Source organism: Bos taurus, chromosome 8 (genome assembly GCF_002263795.3).
Source record: "Bos taurus isolate L1 Dominette 01449 registration number 42190680 breed Hereford chromosome 8, ARS-UCD2.0, whole genome shotgun sequence".
Taxonomy (NCBI): domain Eukaryota; kingdom Metazoa; phylum Chordata; class Mammalia; order Artiodactyla; family Bovidae; genus Bos; species Bos taurus.
In genome coordinates, this window is record NC_037335.1 from 88,763,129 (window position 1) to 88,780,532 (window position 17,404).

At 39.2% G+C, this 17,404-nt stretch overlaps 1 protein-coding gene across 6 annotated transcripts in view; it reads right to left on the minus strand.

Moving 5' to 3' along the window:
* Nucleotides 1-17,404, minus strand: part of SECISBP2 (SECIS binding protein 2) — a 34,406-nt gene that overhangs the window by 8,175 nt on the left and 8,827 nt on the right. For 2 of the 6 annotated variants that reach the window (XM_002689859.7, XM_010808197.4), the window contains exons 6-11: nt 14,667-14,748; nt 12,899-13,104; nt 10,108-10,230; nt 8,743-8,832; nt 7,321-7,453; nt 411-577 (exon numbers count right to left, since the gene is read on the minus strand). In XM_002689859.7, coding sequence (XP_002689905.2) covers nt 411-577; nt 7,321-7,453; nt 8,743-8,832; nt 10,108-10,230; nt 12,899-13,104; nt 14,667-14,748 — 801 coding nt within the window. The remainder of the gene's footprint in view (nt 1-410; nt 578-7,320; nt 7,454-8,742; nt 8,833-10,107; nt 10,231-12,898; nt 13,105-14,666; nt 14,749-17,404) is intronic. The other 4 variants (XM_059889510.1, XM_005210469.5, XM_005210467.5 and 1 more) reach the window with 4 other exon arrangements.

Here is a 17,404-nt window from a genome sequence, read left to right on the forward strand (position 1 = left end):
GAGACTCACCATACCCCACAGGCTGCTTTGAGAGTTAAATCAAAGACATGTGGCAGGAAGTGTCCAATATTTACCAAATCAGAGCATCAGACACAACGCCTCGTGGTAGGATGAGGGTAAAAAATGTAAATGAGAACAGATTCCCCCCATTTCTGGATTTCTGTCCATGTCACTCCAAAGTATGAAATGAATAAATAAGGCCTCCCTCTCCAGCAGCTGAGGTGCTCTACACACCATGAGAGGAGAGCGAGGGATCATCTTTCAGAGAATCATGCATGCATCTTGATTAAGAGCAGGTTCAAATGAGAGTAAATGTTAAAAATCTAAAAACCTAAGAGTTGAAAGAAGTAGAATGGATACAGCAGTCTACAAGTTTACTCATGCCCGATTTCAAACAAAACGCCACACACCTTCTTCAGTGGGGTTGGTTTCTTGGCCTTGGGGACCTCTCTCTGCTTCCCTTTCTTCATCATGGGGGAGGTGGAGTCTAACGGGTTGTGCGGGGTCTTCACCTGGGCAAGGCGGTGGCCCTTCTTCCCTGACATGGAGTCTTTGGAGAGGACGGGCACTGCCCCAACTGCAACACAGTAGGGACACACAACTCAGGCTGCCACCCACCACTTGCCAGGCTCCAGAGGCAGGCTCGCTGCAGATCTGTCTCAGGGGCTCCCTGTGCCACCCACTCACCCCACATCCTTCCTCGTCCCCATCAAACTGTCCCTGAGGGAACCAGCTTCCTATCCCCATAATCAAACCTCCTACATTTTCCAGCTAAGTCTGATGATGTGTTTGGGTCTCATTTTTTGATGAAGAGCTTTTCCAGGTAGCTTGCCCATTTTACTCTACCATTTTCAGCTTACCTTGCCTTTGCAGAAGTTGGCCACTGGCTTCCTTCTACCTCAAGTATATATATGTATACCTTCTACCTTATTATCTTAAAAGGCCCTTTAAGATTCTAGCAATATTTCAAGTTGATTCTCTTGAGTTTTCTAGACATATGTTCCTAAATTCCCTGCAGAGAGTAAATACATGATCACGATCACTGCTCCGAACACTTCCACTGCACACTATGGTTCTGCTCTACTTCCCATCTTGTTCCTGTTCCAAGGGAATAGTTAATTTGTGCCTACTTTCCCCCAACTTTTTAATTAGGAAAACTTCTAAACACACACCAAATAAAAGAGAATGTATAACAACAAACCCATGTACTTATTGTCCGGCTTCAACTACCGTCAGTATGTTTCCAAATATATTTTACCCACCCTCCTTAATTTTAGTACATGTTTTTAAACTATTGCATAGACACAGGAGTGACTCCTGGAAAAGCGACCCAAAAACAAAAACTACTAAGCAGAGACATCAGCAATCACACACTGTGGGGAAGGCAGCCACCAGACTCAGACCAGGCATTTCCTTACACAAAACAAAAACCACCCATCACAACTACTACTTTCAGAAGGAAAATATAAAATACCAGTTGCTACAATGTATTAACTAAAAGTCAGTATTCAACAAAAAATTGTGAAACTTTCAAAGAAACAAGAAAGTATAACCCACCCTAAAGAAAAAAGGAAGTTAACAGAAACTGTCTTTGAGTGCCCCCAGCTGACCAAGAAATGAAGGCAAGTGTGAGACTAGATAATAAACCCAGAATTTCAATAAATACAAATAATAAAGGAGAGAGGCTCAACAGAAGATTGGAGATGGTAGAAAAATCAATGAACTTGAAAATAAATCAACAGAAACCATTCAATTTAAAGAAAAGATTTTAAAAGAGCCTCCAGAGACCTGTGGGGCAACAATAAATATACTAGTATATATATAATGTGAGTGCCAGGAGAGGAAAGAGAAAAGAAAATATTTTGAAGAAATAATAACCCCAAACTTCCCAAATTCAATGAATATTTCAATTGACAAACTCAAAATAGGATAAATATTACTCAACCAAAGGTAGGACGTATACAGAGATTCCTACATAGACACATCATAGTCAAACTGCTCAAGGTCAAAACAAAAACAGCAAGGGAAAAACAACTCATCACAGAAAGTGCAACAACAAGACAAGTAATATCTGACATCTCACTGGCAACAATGGAAGCAGGAGGGCAATGGAATGACATTCAAGGTGAGGGGGAAAACCTGTCAATCAAGAATTCAATATCCAGTGAAACTATCCTTCAAAAAATGAATCTAAAATATAAATGTTTCTAGGTAAACAAGGACTGAATTTGTTGCTTTTATTTATTTATAAGCAACTACTTACTTTCTTACTTTGAAGAAAATTAATTTTTTTAAGTAAAAGAAAAAAAATCAAAGGAATCAAAATGGTACTATATATTTATTTAACATAAATGAAAACAGTTAAAGAGGAACAGAGGAATAAATTAAGACATGAAAGAATCAGAAAAAAAAAATAGTAACAGCAGTAAATCCAACCACAGTAACAACAGCATTAAACATGAATGAACAAAGCACCCCACTCAACAAGGAAGAGATTTTTAGCCTGGATTAAACAGAAAGCTCCGACTATAAGCTGTCTACCAGAAATACATCTTAAAGACACTGGTAGGTGGCCAAGGTTACTCTGCCCTATGCTGCTGGTAAAAGCATTCACCTCCTCATTAATCTGATCAGCCAGTTGGGAAGGCCAAACATGGGCTCCAGAATAGATACAAGTCACCAAAGGCCTTTAAGCTGTGTTCTGGCAAGAAAGCCCCTTCTAGGAGTATTTGGTACTGGCTAATCTAAAAATAAAGAGAAACTCTGAATTCCTCTTGACTAATTTTTACTTTTTCTGGTAAGAATGGTTCCATTACTGATGTCAAAAAGAAAGATGATGGACATGTCAGTATCTGGGCATTACTGGGATCTGTGGCCAAAACATCCTTTCAATACTACCAAAATCCAACAACCCAATAACCAACCTTACAATCTAACAAGCTACTTAAAAATATCATCTGACTGAGGGCCCCTACTTCTTGCCAAATTATCTCAGACTTCATATACAATTCCATCTAAAAGGTCCAACTTGAATCTAGCTGCAAAAAAGCCACCTTATATAGCCTCAGAGGTAGTTCCCTCACTTTTCTTGCTTTTACCTTTGGCTGGAGGTCTAGAACATTCAGTTAGTAGCTCACATGCTTCCCTGCAGGCTCCTCAAGAAGCTACATTTTTCAGAATCAGAGGTTGGCCAAGCACTTTCCTGACTTTTCTGGAAAGGTCACTGCAGACCTTTCCCAAACAGACACTGAGCAAAGTAACTTTGAAGGAGGAATACCTAAGAAGGCAGTGATCCTAAGCTTTGATACATTTAAGAATTATTCATACATGTGATGTATGATCCTGAAATGAAAAAAATCACCAAAATCATTGAGAAAAAAATTTAAATACAGACTGGATACAAGATGCTAACAAAAAAATAATCTTTATTATTATTATAAGGGAGAATGGCAGAATAAATCAATTAAAAATAAAATCACCATCAATTAGAGATACTGACTGATGTATTTACAGGTTAAATGACATGATGTCTACAAGTACTTCAGGGGAAAATAACAGAGTTCCAGATTCAACGGGACTGGCAAAATGTTGGTAACTGATGGAGCTGGGTAATGGGCATATGGTGGCAGTCTTCATCATATTCTACTTTTGACTATGTTTTAAATGTTCCACCACAAAAAGTGAAAAACAGGACAAAACAAAACCAAAAGTCCCACTGTGTGCTTGTTAAAAAACACCTATTGCCCATCCCATCCCCAGTGGTTCTAAGTGTACCACATCAGAGGTGTTCCCAGAACCTGCATTTTCAGCTTGCTCCCAGTAGGGCCATTGCTGGCAGTCCTGGGGATACTGCATGAAAAAGAAATACTGGGTTCAGGGACACGTTGTCAACTGGTGCCTCAGCCACTGTATACTTGGACTAAATTAACTGCACTCACACATTTTAAATTTGTACTCTGGGCTTTTAATTAAGGTCACTATGAAACTGACTAAGACTTACTTCTGCTATACCTATGAGAAGGCTATTTAGGAAACTTCTGACTATACCATTCAGCAGCCCATATAAAATAATCCATATGAGAAACAGCATTTAGAATTTTTGGCTTCAAAAAACTCCCACCTCCACCAACAAACTAAGATTTCATTTATATTAAGTTCTAGAACAGGAAAAAACAGTGTATGGCAGGAAAAAAAAAATCAGAACCTTGGCTGCCTTCAAGTAGCAGCAGGGACTGATTGGGATGCGAAGGGGCAGGAATTTCAAAGGTGATGATGATGTTCTACACAGCCAGAAGCTTGGGTTACAAAGTTATGTATTTGCCAGAACTCTTAAAATGATACATTTAAGATCTGTGCATGTCATTAAATGCATATTTTGCCACCAAAGGAAAATAGGAATCACAAATACTGAACTCTATTAATGATATGCATGCTTGGGGGTAAAATATACTGATGTCTGCAAGTTACTTTGAAATGCAGCAAAAACAAAATACAAATAAATTGATATTGGATAAACTGATGGATAGATTGGGATCAGCAAACTTCCTTAAAGGGCCAGAAAGTAAATATTTCAAGCTAATGAGCAGACGTGTATTGCAACACTCAAATGCCATTCTAGTTCAAAAGCAGCCACAGGTAATACTTAAATAAATGTGTGCTGGCTGTGTTCTAATAGAACTTTCAAGTATCCGGTTGCTTCCCAGGTGGTGTGGTGGTAAAGGATCCATCTGCCGACGCAGGGGGCACAAGAGACATGGGTTTGACCCCTGAGTCGGGAACATCCCCTGAAGTAGGAAATGGCAATTCGATCCAGTATTCTTGCCTGGAAAATCCCATGGACAGAGGAGCCTGGTGAGCTTACAGTGCACACACACACACATACTCTTTGTATGTGTGCAAAGAGTGAGACACAACTGAGCACACATACACACTCACAGCCAGCAGGATATAGTTGGCTGACCTCTGGAAAAGTTATGTGACTGAGGAAAATTAGGAACAACTGTACAATCTAGGTGGTGAGTTCATGGGTATTCACTGCATGATTTTATTCAGCTTTTCCAGATGCTTGAAAATTTTTGGAAAAAACAAAAATATTATATTTCCCTTCCCTTGAGGAAACAAATTATGTTTATCCTTTCTAGGATTGATGCCATAATAAAATTATCACCAGAAGGAGGGGTTTATAAGTAAAATTACATGATGAATTGCTTTAAAATGCTTCAGGGGAAAAAAAAAAGTAAGCTTCATCATTTCCATGGATCCTATTTTTCACTTTTAAATCACCTCAGAGGGAAACATATCTACAAGACTATGGTGGTAAATGAGCATTATTTCTTTGTATGACATATTACCAATTTTAACTGTCTTGGCTCTCAGGCATGATTCAGAGAAAATGACTACATCACTAGGGAGTTAACACTGCCACCTGCTGTGTTCCCATGGACAAGCAGGTAATTCATTTCTACCAAATGCAGCAAAAATAAAATACAACCTGCACAGGGCACTTATAAGATTTTCACCAGGTCATCACATCAAGTGGAAAACCCATCTTTTAATAAGATCTATTTCTTAAAACCATCACATTTAATTAAGTTTAGAATTTTTGTGGTAAAATACATATGCTGCTGCTGCTGCTAAGTTGCTTCAGTCGTGTCCGACTCTGTGCAACCCCATAAGACGGCAGCCCACCAGGCTCTGCCGTCCCCGGGATTCTCCAGGCAAGAACACTAGAGTGAGTTGCCATTTCCTTCTCCAAAATACATATAAAACCCACTATTTTAACCATTCTTCACTTCACAATTCAGTGGCATCAACACGTTCAAAATATTGTTGCAACCATCACCACTACCCATTTCCAAAGCTTTTTCATGCCCCGAAAGAAAAATCTGTCCCCATTAAACAGTAACTCCTTATTCCCTACTCGCCTCAGCCCCTGGCAAGCTCTAATCTACATTCTTTCTATGATAGAATTTCCTGCCTTTTTAAGGTCGAGTATTCCATTATATGTATATACCACCTTCTGTTTACCCATTCATTTGTTGATACATACTTGGGCTGCTTACACCTTTGGACTACTGCAAATAATGCTGCTATGAACACTGGTGTACAAGTAACTGACTGAGTTTCTGTTTTTAATTCTTTCGGATTCATTCAGACGAGTGCACCTGCTAGGTCATGTGACAACTCTACTTAGCGTTATAGAATCACCAAACTGTTTTCCAAGTACACCATTCAATGTTTTCATCAGCAACAGTTCCAATTTCTCCAAATCCCCACCAACACTTGTTATTTTCCACATTTCTGATTAGTTATCATAGTAAGTTTGAAGAATTACCTCCATGTAGTTTTAACTTGTATTTCTCTAATGACTAATGGTGTTGAGCATCTTGTCGTGTGTTACTGGCCATATGCATATCTTCTAATGGGGAAACGTCTTTCAAGAGCTTTGCCCATTTTGTAATAAGAGTTACTGAACTGTAGGAATTCTTATATATTTGTATATTAAATGCTTATAAAATACATGATTTTTATTTTCTCCCATGCTGCAAGCTGTTTACTCACTGTCTTGATAACATCATTTGGTACACAAGTTTTTAATTTGTATGAAATCCAATTCACCTATTTTTGCTTTTGTTGTTTGTGCTTTTGGAGTCCTTTCTGAAACTTCATCATCTAATCCAAGGTCATGAAGATTTATCCTGTTTTATTTATTCTAACAGTTTCAAGGTTTTAGCTCATATTTAAAATGTGATCCATTTTGAGTTAATTTTTGTATATGGTATGAGGTTAACACTACTACTTTATTGTTTTAGCATGGGGAAATGCTAAAACAGTTGTCCCAGTACCATTTTTTAAGTGATTGTTCTTTGTCCTTCTAATAAACTCAACACTCCTAATCAAAAATTCACTGGCCACAGATATGTGTGTTTATTTCTGGATTCTCAATTCTATTCCACTGGTCTACATCTATCCTAATTCCAGCACTACACTATTTTGATTATATATCAATAACTTTTGATTGGGCTTCCCCGGTGGCTCAGATGGTAAAGAATCCACCTGCAATGCGGGAGACCTGGGTTCGATCCCTGGGTTGGGAAGATCCCCTGGAGAAGGCAACAGCTACCCACTCCAGTATTCTGGCCTGAAGAATTCCACGGACAGAGGAGCCTGGCAGGCTATATAGTCCATGGGGCTGCAAAGAGTTGGACACAACTAAGCGACTTTCACTCGCTCAACTTTTGATTACAAGAGAAGACTGTCACAAAATAGTTTCCTGAAAAAGACGTCAATCATTTGTCTGAAATGAACAAGCTCTCTTACCTGAGAACACCACTGGTTTGGAGGACTGCTTTGCATTCGGGGAGTGCTGCTTCTTTTCCAGTGCGGTTAGCATTCCTCCCAAATCCAACTGTACTGGAATCTGGCTTTTCTTTCTACTACTTTTAAAATTATTCTAAAAAGTTAAAAATCAGAAGTTTACTCATAATACTTTATTTTACAAACTGTACTTTTCATTTTATAACAAAAAGCCATGTAATTAAGGATAAAAAAAGACAGATACAGAGACTATAAAAATCTTGACATTAAAAGTAATTAAAGAAAAGACCCATCAATTCCAAATTATCTGCCAATATTACCATTGAGGTTGCTTATTTCCTTCTTCTCCTTTCATAACACTGGTTTAATTAAACCACTGATATTTCTGTTTGCATCTCCATTATGAATAAATAACAGCATACATCTACAGATAAGGAACAAAGGCTGGAATAAAGTCCCTGGCTACAAAGTCTGTGTGAGGCTAGCTGGTTAGTACCTTTTGGTTAGTACCTTATTAGCACCTTTTGCTCTCCAATTGCCTAAGTGAGCAAAACTATCATGAAATCATGGGGGCACAGCAAAAAATGTACACAGTCCAAAGTATTAAATTTAGGCACAAAGTCAGATATACTCTAAATAAGTGTTATTTCTGAAACAGCTGTGACACGGGTTTTGAGACTATATAAAGGCTGTATGGGCATGTTGTCTCTTGTGCTTTGGTGCCTCCACTCCTGCCCTCCAGCCACTCTTCTCTTCCCTAATGCCAAAGTCACACTGGGTGAGGACTCACAGCAAGAGGGGAATGCTAAGCACAGCACCGGCACCTAGAGACCTCTGCAGGGATGGAAGATGGCCAAATTACAACACAGGAATGCAAAGTTACAGGGTTAAGAATCTTACTCTTCATAAATGTGAAAATAACCACCCCACTTTGAAAGGCAAAAGGACAATGAAAATGCCCAAAGTACACAAGTTCCCCATCTAGATTATGAACTACAAACTCATTCCTGAATCCACAGTGGGGCTGAGGTACACGGAGATTCATCTCTTTCTCTGATCCTGACTACTTGACTATGCTTCTGTCAGATATAACTGCCTCACAAAAGGAGTCTTCTATTTCCTGAATACACTAAGTTAATGTTTTTTCTTCAAATCAAACTTAGATAAGCAGTATGTGTTCCCCTCTTTTCTGATATAGCAGTAGCAGTTACCAATCATCTAATTTCGAAAGTGACAAAGCAGTTCTGGCTTAAGAGCAAATTTGTTTCAATACACTGGATATGGCTCCCCAATGAAGAAATGAATCAAAACAAAACCACCTGGTGCCCATAAAGGAAGAAGTCTGGAAAGGAGGCTTTCTTTAGAGTTTTAGTTTAGCAAGAAAAGTTAAGCCTAAAGCAATTGTGGTTTCAATCTAAAAATTACCTGTGGCTGCTGTTTAGACTGAAATTTCGGTGACTCTACTCTGTCTCTTCTTTCAGATGCAACTGCCAGATTGGGAAATTCCTCGGCATCCTAAGTAAACCACATACCCTTTAGCTCTTCACATATCACAAGAATCAAATAAGCCCAACTACAGTCTTTTCTTCGCTTGTATTTTCTTTCCATAAAAATCTCCTATAGAAGTGCTCAAAGGTATTATTAAAAAAAAAAAAAAACTAATTTATTTCACTTTTAGAACAAACTTAAAGACTGCAGTTTGAATGCCCCTGCCCCCAAAGAGTGCAGGGCCTCAAGGATGGGTTCACCAAGCAGTCTACGAACTGCCTCTAACCATCCTGACACAAGAGTATTCAAGCACCATCCTTCAACTATGTTTTCTTTGGGGAAACCATCAACTTGGACACAGGAGATTTAAGCATCCTGTCCTGTGTGCTGATCCTAGGCTAGAAAAAATAAACAAGTCTCTAAACAATATTTAAATCATTTAAAAATGTTTTACGTACTTTTGTCAATATTTTAGGCACCCTGGAGAAATTATGTGAAAAATGAGGGACGGAAACATGAATTATTTGTTGGCCCAAACAATAATGCTCTAATGCAGTCGCAGGTTTTCAAACAGGCAATCCCATTATTCTCAAGGAAATGTTTCAAAAGCCCTGGGAGCCCCTCAAGTTTATGGGAACACCTTGGGCTTGACCCTAAGTTGGTGGCCTAGAGAGCACTGCTAAGACCCTTCCTGTCAGCACCAGGCTGCTGAGTCCGGTAATTCCTGACCCAGGAGAAACATAATCAGAATCCAGGATGGCTCCTTGGAGAACAAGGACATTCTTGGAGTATCACAGGATGACAATTTAAAGCACACTTTTGGAAGCTCGTGATATTCTCTTCTTGACCAGGGCCCACAACAGATTTATGGTACTGTAAGTTTCTCTCTATAGTGGAGCACGTTATAGCTAGACATCTAGATAGAAAAGGAGGCCCTGCAGAAGCAAGCATGCCAAAGCAAAGGAAAAACAGGTCAGAAGACACTGAGGGGTATGGTATATATTAGTAGTATGGCATATACACCACTAAATTTCAATACAAGCAGTTTTGTCTCTAGACCATTCATTCACTCTTTTCAGATATTTACTGAGTGCCTGCTATGAGATGGGCACTGTGCTTGAGACACCAGATTGAAGGAGTGAAGAAAGTGGGTGATATCTATTTTTTTTAGCACTAGGAAAACAATTATTTTTAAAAATGTTAGAGACTTTTTTTACTTGGGCAACCAGTATGAACCTGTATTTCTATTAAGGAAGACCCATTTATTATATCATACAATGTGAGTAATAAATATAAATGTACTTCAATCCTTGGTGGCTCTTGAACTGTCAGGACTTCATATTTTGATTTAGACTTTTCTTTCTTTTTCTTATTCTTTCTTGAGGCTTCATTTTGCTCAGGATTGCCACCTTGTGATGCTTTGGACTAACAACAACAACAAAACAAGAACAAACAAAAAAGCAAAAATTATGGTTTTTAGCGCATTCAGTAAACATTTTAATTCCATGCATCAGAATAAAATTAAGATACCAAGTTGTACAACCACATGGCGACTTTACTCAGACTTACTCCCTATTTTCCAAAGAGCCAGCATTTGGTAGAATGATTCTGAAGGAAAAAATCCATTAAAGCAGATGCCACATCCAACTGCACTGAAACAGGTGGATCTGGACCCAAGTTTGCAGCTTGAGGAGGCCATGGTAATGACCCCACTGATGTCCACCTGAAGTCCTTTCCTAAGTCCAGGTGCGCCACTTCCATCACGACAGCCCAATGGCTCCTAAACCTGACTGTACCTCAGGATCACCAATGCAGCCTGCGAATCAGACTCTATCTGGGCTCATCCCAGACCTGCAGAATTTGACCTCACCACCTTCACTCTCCGCTCAGCCCCCTGGCTTTTCCTCAGTCAGGTCAAGTACGCTTTAGCTTCAGGCCCTTTGCACTTAACACTCACATAGCTGGATCCAGACTACCATTTACTTCCTCATTTTAGCTCAAGAGTCATCCCACCTCTACCTAACCTCTCACTCTCCATCCTCTTTGGAGCAATAATCCCATCTGACAAACTCTGTCTTGGTCTGCAGACGGCTAGTCTCTCTCCAATAGCATGGCGGCTCTAAGAAGATGAAACATTTTTAATGTCTGAGACCCTGCTTTGCCCCAGTGAGACCTCACCCTTCAGAGGTAAAAAGTCTCAATGGCTATTAAAAAGAATATTTATCTACTAACCCAGAGGGGCCATCCATGGTAGCTTGTTAAGTGAAAAAGGCAACTTTCATATGTAATACGTATAAAATTATCCCATTTCTGTTCTTAAAAAAGAAAAAAAATTATACCAAATAAACTTCTTTATGTATTTATGTTTTAAGGAGCCCTAAGGTGGAACAGACAGTTGCCCAGGTGACTCAGCAGTAAAGAATCTGCATGCATTGCAGGAGATGTAGGTTCAATCCCCGGATTAGGAAGATTCCCCAGAGGAGGAAATGGCTACCCACTCCAGTAATCTTGTTGGGAAAATCCCATGGACAGAGGAGCACCGTGGGCTACAGTCTGTGGGGTCGTGAAGAATCAGACGTGACTGAGAGACTGAGCACAACACAACAAAAGGTGGAACCGACAGCAGGCTGTTAATAAAGGCTCTTGGAGGGGTGAGGACCAAAGGGCTATAGGACAAGGACCTTTTCCATAATTAGATTTTAGTAATATTACATGTGCTTTTTCAGTAATAAAAACTCACAACACAGAAAAGTTTTAGAGGGAAGGGGAAAAAACAACCAAAACATTATGACCACAATGCAAAGTGATCTGGGTTATAAGATTACCAGAGATCTTCATTTTCTAATCTTTATTTTGGAACTTCTTAACAATAAACTTCTCTTACACCTTTAATTAAAAAATCATTTTTATTTAGGTCTAGCATAGTCTCTTACTTCTCTGTACATTCATTCCATTAATTTCTGAAAGTTTGATACTGAAACTTCAACTAAAAATCTTATCTACTTAAACAATTGTAATCTATAGTGGGAACTATATGTAACTTTGTTCTGTATTTTCCTAGTCTCTTGTAAATGTGTTACCATAATTTCATAATTTAAAAAATTTAAAAAAAGAAATTAAAAAAAATTTTTTTAAGATGCTAGGAAAATAAAACAAAATCTGTTAACTCTTAGAGTGTTAAAAGCTGGTTTAGATGGTAACATGGTGGCCTGTTGTGTAACCTGTGCCCAGAAGTCAATGGGGCCTTGGAGCTGGCCAGTCTGTGTCTACTTGGAGGGGGTCTCACCACCACCTCCTGTGTTCCTGAAGTATGGGCATGAAGCTGCAGGGAACAGGCACATCGGTCTAATTTCACCAATAATTAATTAATTAATTGTCACCAGCGCAGACTCCCTGAATCAACCAAGTATAAACACACAGTTCTTTTTTGTGTGGGGTGGTCTAAGACACTCTGGATACTGAAAAGTATCCCAATACTCAAAATGATAGGAAACCAGTACAAAACAAATACTACCCCATATTTCAATCTAAAATAATGTATCAGTATAGAAAGAAAATCAAGAACAAAATCTAGCCTCCCCTACAAAACGCTCTTCAAGAAACAAATCTAGAGATTGAAAAATAACAGCTTAAAATTATTTGAACTGAAAGGAAAAACTGAATTCTGAAATGCTATCTTACAGTAAGTAGGCTGCAAGTAACCAAGAATCAATTAGCATACTAGATAATAGCAAAATGGGGCATACAATTATTTTGCTATCAGTACTTGTAGCAATGTAACTTCAACAGACAAAAGACTGCAGTATTTTAAATACCAGAGCATAAGTTTCTTCCAGCATCTCTCTTTTAAAGAATTCAAAATAGTCACTGACATTTTAAGACCACAGGTCTAAAACACACATCCTCACTCATTTTTAAAAGGGAGCACTTGTGCCCGTCAAATACTTGTGTCCCTCTTGAAAAAACAATAAGACCTCAAGTACAACCAACTCAGATTAGTGCCTACAGTACCGAATGAAACACCTTCAGTGAGGCTTTGAGAAAGACTACCCAGTGGCACAGGAGAGCAACATGAACAAAGTGTGACGCATACCTTTTCAGTAAGATGGACAACGTGTTTCTCTTTGTAGGAAGGCTCCAAAGATAAAACTTCAGAAGATGACATACTATCATTTTTAGGATCTGCTGGTGAAGCAACCATCTTTAGGTTTATCATGGAAGTAACATTTTTAGGGGCTGGTGACAGTTCTGTAGATAATGTCTGCCGAACAACATAACCCATTGGTGTCCAAGATAATTCTGCTCAAAGATAACCAAAATTGTTGAACAATCCCAACAGTAAAAAGGAAATTCCTTAGAAATCCCAAGCGTGCATTACATGAAGTACTCAAGAGCATAGTTAAACTAAGGTACTGTTCGGAACACTCTAGCAAACTACAGTTTCCATTAAATTTGCTTTTCTTCTTGGAACATGCAGGGTGAATTAACTTGAAAGGGGGACTGACTATCCTAGGATCTGCTCTTTTTAACCTGGGGGTGCGGGCAGTAAACAAATAATAGTTTCCATTAAAAAATAATAATCCACAATACATCCACATGGCAAACACACAGAAATAATGAGCTGAAGATCAGACTGTGGCCCTACTAACCTTGATGTGTACTTTTAAACATCAGAAGTCAAAGATCACTAGACTTCAGCTACCAAAGTAACTGGTAATTTATTTCTTTTTAGAACACAGGCATAAGTACAGCAACACTACTCCTTAGGTGCCCATGAAACTCTATACACAGACAAAACAAAAGGACATCCATCAGGACACGGGCAGGTCACGTCAGCAGCCTGTGGCCACCCCACAGTGGAGAAACTGCTCTTGTCACCATACAGCTACACATCTTCACAGCAGCTGTTGAAGTGAGGATCTTGTATTGAATCACATATGTACCAAACATGCTAACACCATAGGAAATACAGCTGTGCATAAATCAAGAATAATTGTGTAAAAAGATCTTCTGCTAGGACAAATTACCCACAAAAATTTCAAAAGCAGAATCTACTGAACTCATTCTGAATATCTCACTTCTGCACCAGGCTAGGACAGACCAGCAGTTCTCAAAGTTCTGAGACTCCCAGGACACTTTCAGGGATCCACAGCCAAAACTGTTTTCCTGAATACAGGACTGTGTCATCTGCCTTCCCTACTCTCTTGCTCAGAGAGGTCTAGTACAGTGGGGTTTAGGACAGTATGACAGAGAACAGTGAAACAGCTGAATGCCAAAGCAGATCTCCTGAGCTGGGTGTTAAGAGTTGCTAAAATGTAAAGGCTGCTCTCCTCTCCTGACTTTAACTTTGGGAAATGGCTACCTTTTTAAATTAAAATGTGCTATGTTAACCTGTAATAAGTTTATTGTTACTTTTAAGTAAATTAGTAAGTATTTTAGTATTTCTCAGTTTTAACCCTCAGATATTACAAACATTGACAATTATCCAAATAAACAGACACTCTTCGGGGTTTCAAAGGGTATTAAGGGGTCCTGAAACCAAAAACTGTGAGAACTACTGGTATATGAAATGCTTAAGAAAGTGGTCATTCCTGAGTTCATAAAATGTCTCTCTCAGCCTGACGAACATTTCACTGAGAACACCTTACTTGTATGTAGTTTACATTCCTTGGGCAAGGAAGTGGGATCTTACCCACTTCACTTCAATCTTCTAACAACGATGCCAGTTTATCAACAACCCATCAACTCCTTTCCTCAAAGAAGGCCTTAACACAGAAACATTTCAACAGCACTAGCCTGAAAATAAACGAAGAGAATAGACAACTGATTTTTCTAAAATAGTATTTGGTAGCCACTCTTACCTCTCGTACATGAAGAGGGACTGGTAACAGCATTATCGGTTACAGACTCAGTCCGATTATTATTTTTCACCACTATTTCACCCTAAAAAGCAAACCAGTTGTGTTCTTACTAGTTCAAACTAAAAATAATCATTATTTTAAAAACATATAGCCTCCTTCACCATTCTTAAAATCTGCAAAATATAGGCTAATTAAAAATTCCAAACATGTAAGTACATAACGTGCAAAGTTAAATTACTTTCTTTTGCCAAATCTCATTCCCCAGAGGAAAAACCACCCATCTACAGCTTAGCTACTAGCATCTTAGCGTTTCGTCGCTTCGGAGATAAACATCTGTGTATCATTTTAAATGGATCTCAATAATGGGATCACACCACACACAGTATCACGTTAACTTAATAATTTCCAAGTCAGCAAAGATTCTTAAAAGCCAAAGTGCCTGCTGTGAAAGGAAAAGCTGTTTTCATCACACCCCCACACCAAAGCTCAAAAAAAAATCCCTGAAAATGTCCACAAAAACAAATACAAGTCTTCTAATGTGTACTTTCTTTTATAGACAGAAAGCTCCATCATGCATGGAACAAGAGGAACCGAATGACACTTGGGACAAGAGAGTACATTAAGAGAGACCTCAAAGTGACCAGCAGCACCCAAGGTGAAAGGAAAATGATAAACTAAGTGGCTTTAAAATCAATTCTGAAGTTCATATGCTTCAAAAATTCACCCATTTTACCATTTCATCTAAGCTTAGTCAAAAAAAAAAAAAACAATTGTGCAGCAGCTAAAACTGCTGACTGCTGAATACGCCTTGTGCCACTCCTCTACCTAGTGGAAACCTGGCAACCTCAAAGAGCTGCTTCAGAACCATGGAAAGAACATGCTCCGTAACTAGGGCAGAAAGCCACCATTTTCATTAAAAACAAAAATACAGTAAAATCCTCCAAGGGACATCTGCTGATTCCTGGCCCCACAGCAGAGCTCACTAAGAGCCTGGAAATGCCTACATAGCCCTGGGCCCTCTTGCCCCAGGACTTCCCCAGGCAAGGACACACCACTTCCCTCCAGAGAGCAAGCATGGGTTCCTGAGTCGGCAGGTATCACTTGCTAACCTGCAAATTCCAAATCACTGCCTGACACCCCATACAAATCTTGCAGGAGGTGTCGCCTAGAGCGCTTGCCCCTTCGAGGGAGTGTGGAGCTGTTTGCTTCAATCTGCTGGGGGCCTGAGGCCCCACCTCTAAATAGGATCTCGATAATTTCAGCACGTTGCCTCAAATAAATGCAAGACAAAGGCCACTCGGGAAGTAACTTTTTACTTTCAAATGAAGCATTTCTGGGAACTCCAAAGGCATGGGGAGGTATGGAGTTAGGCAAAGAGAAAGATGCCATTCCCCTTTCTATTGGCACTTTTCTCAGCTTCCAAAACACTGGGCTAGTTCTGGAGGAGGTGATGTGGCATCAGCATAGCTCTGTGCAAGTGGCTACACTCTGAGAAACATTCTCTTCTGGCCCCATCTGTAGGCTGCTGTGTTCTCTAAGGGATTCCAGATAGACACAGTATATAAACATGTTAAGTAATCAAGTAAAAAATCCATCAAATGAGAAAATAAATGATTAAAATGCAGCCTGTTCTTTGAGTAAACTTAACTTTTATGCTCACCAAAGTCAATCAAACACTAGAAATGGCTTACCTATTCAAGAATGATTAAGTAAATTACATGTATTAACATCAAAGATTCAATGTAAGTTATATGTCCAAAAACTATTTAATGACATGGGAAGATTACCATAAAGGTTTTAAAAAATTCAAACACAAACTTGTACGTATGTATTCTTAATTGAAGGGAATGCCCCTCAATTCCAACAATGTAACATTAAAAAAAGACTAAGTGCCAAACATGGTTTGCTCTTGGCTGTACAACTTTAGACAGTTTGTTTTTTCTTAATATTTTTCTGGTGTCATGTTACTAACACCATGAAGGAAAAAAAGTTTCTTTTTATGGCAAAGTTGAGGAAAAACAAAACAAAACAACTCCACATATAATTCAAGAGTGTGAATACATAAGGCACTGAGTGTGTAAACCTCCCCACACAGCATGAGGTGTCCTACTTGTCCACATGCGGAGTACACACAGCAAGTGAGCGTGACCTAAGCGTCAGTCACGCCCCAGCCACCCTGGACCCTATGTACCCTGTACTTTGTGAGAGCTCACAGGCTTGGCATTATCCACTGACCACCCACGACGAAGGCATGGAGCTCCTCAACTACTCAGCTATTCCATACACCCAGCCAGGGCCCAAAACACAGTCACACAACTGCTACATGAAACTGTGATTTTTCTATATCAGTCAATCGGCCTTACTTATCGCCACCATGTAAAAGGAAAACACCAGGTGGGACAGCCTAAGGGTCAACATGTTGGGGATGACTTATTTTCAGCACATTATATAAGCCACTACCACCAAGTCTTCAGAGGCTTCAGTATCCAGGCACCCAAAAGAAGCACTAGGACAGGAAATGTAAATTCTTTCTCCATTCAAAAGGTATACGAACTGGGAAGCTCTGTTTTCCTCATTGTTTCTTCTTTCTCCTTGCCTCTACACAGGGATGGGCCTCAATTTGTCAAAAGCCATTTTAGCAACTAGAATCCAACAAAATTTTTTCCTGGAAATCTCAAAATCTGTGTGACAGGAAAATGCTTCAATTTGATGGACTAAAACTTGAGATCAAATACTGA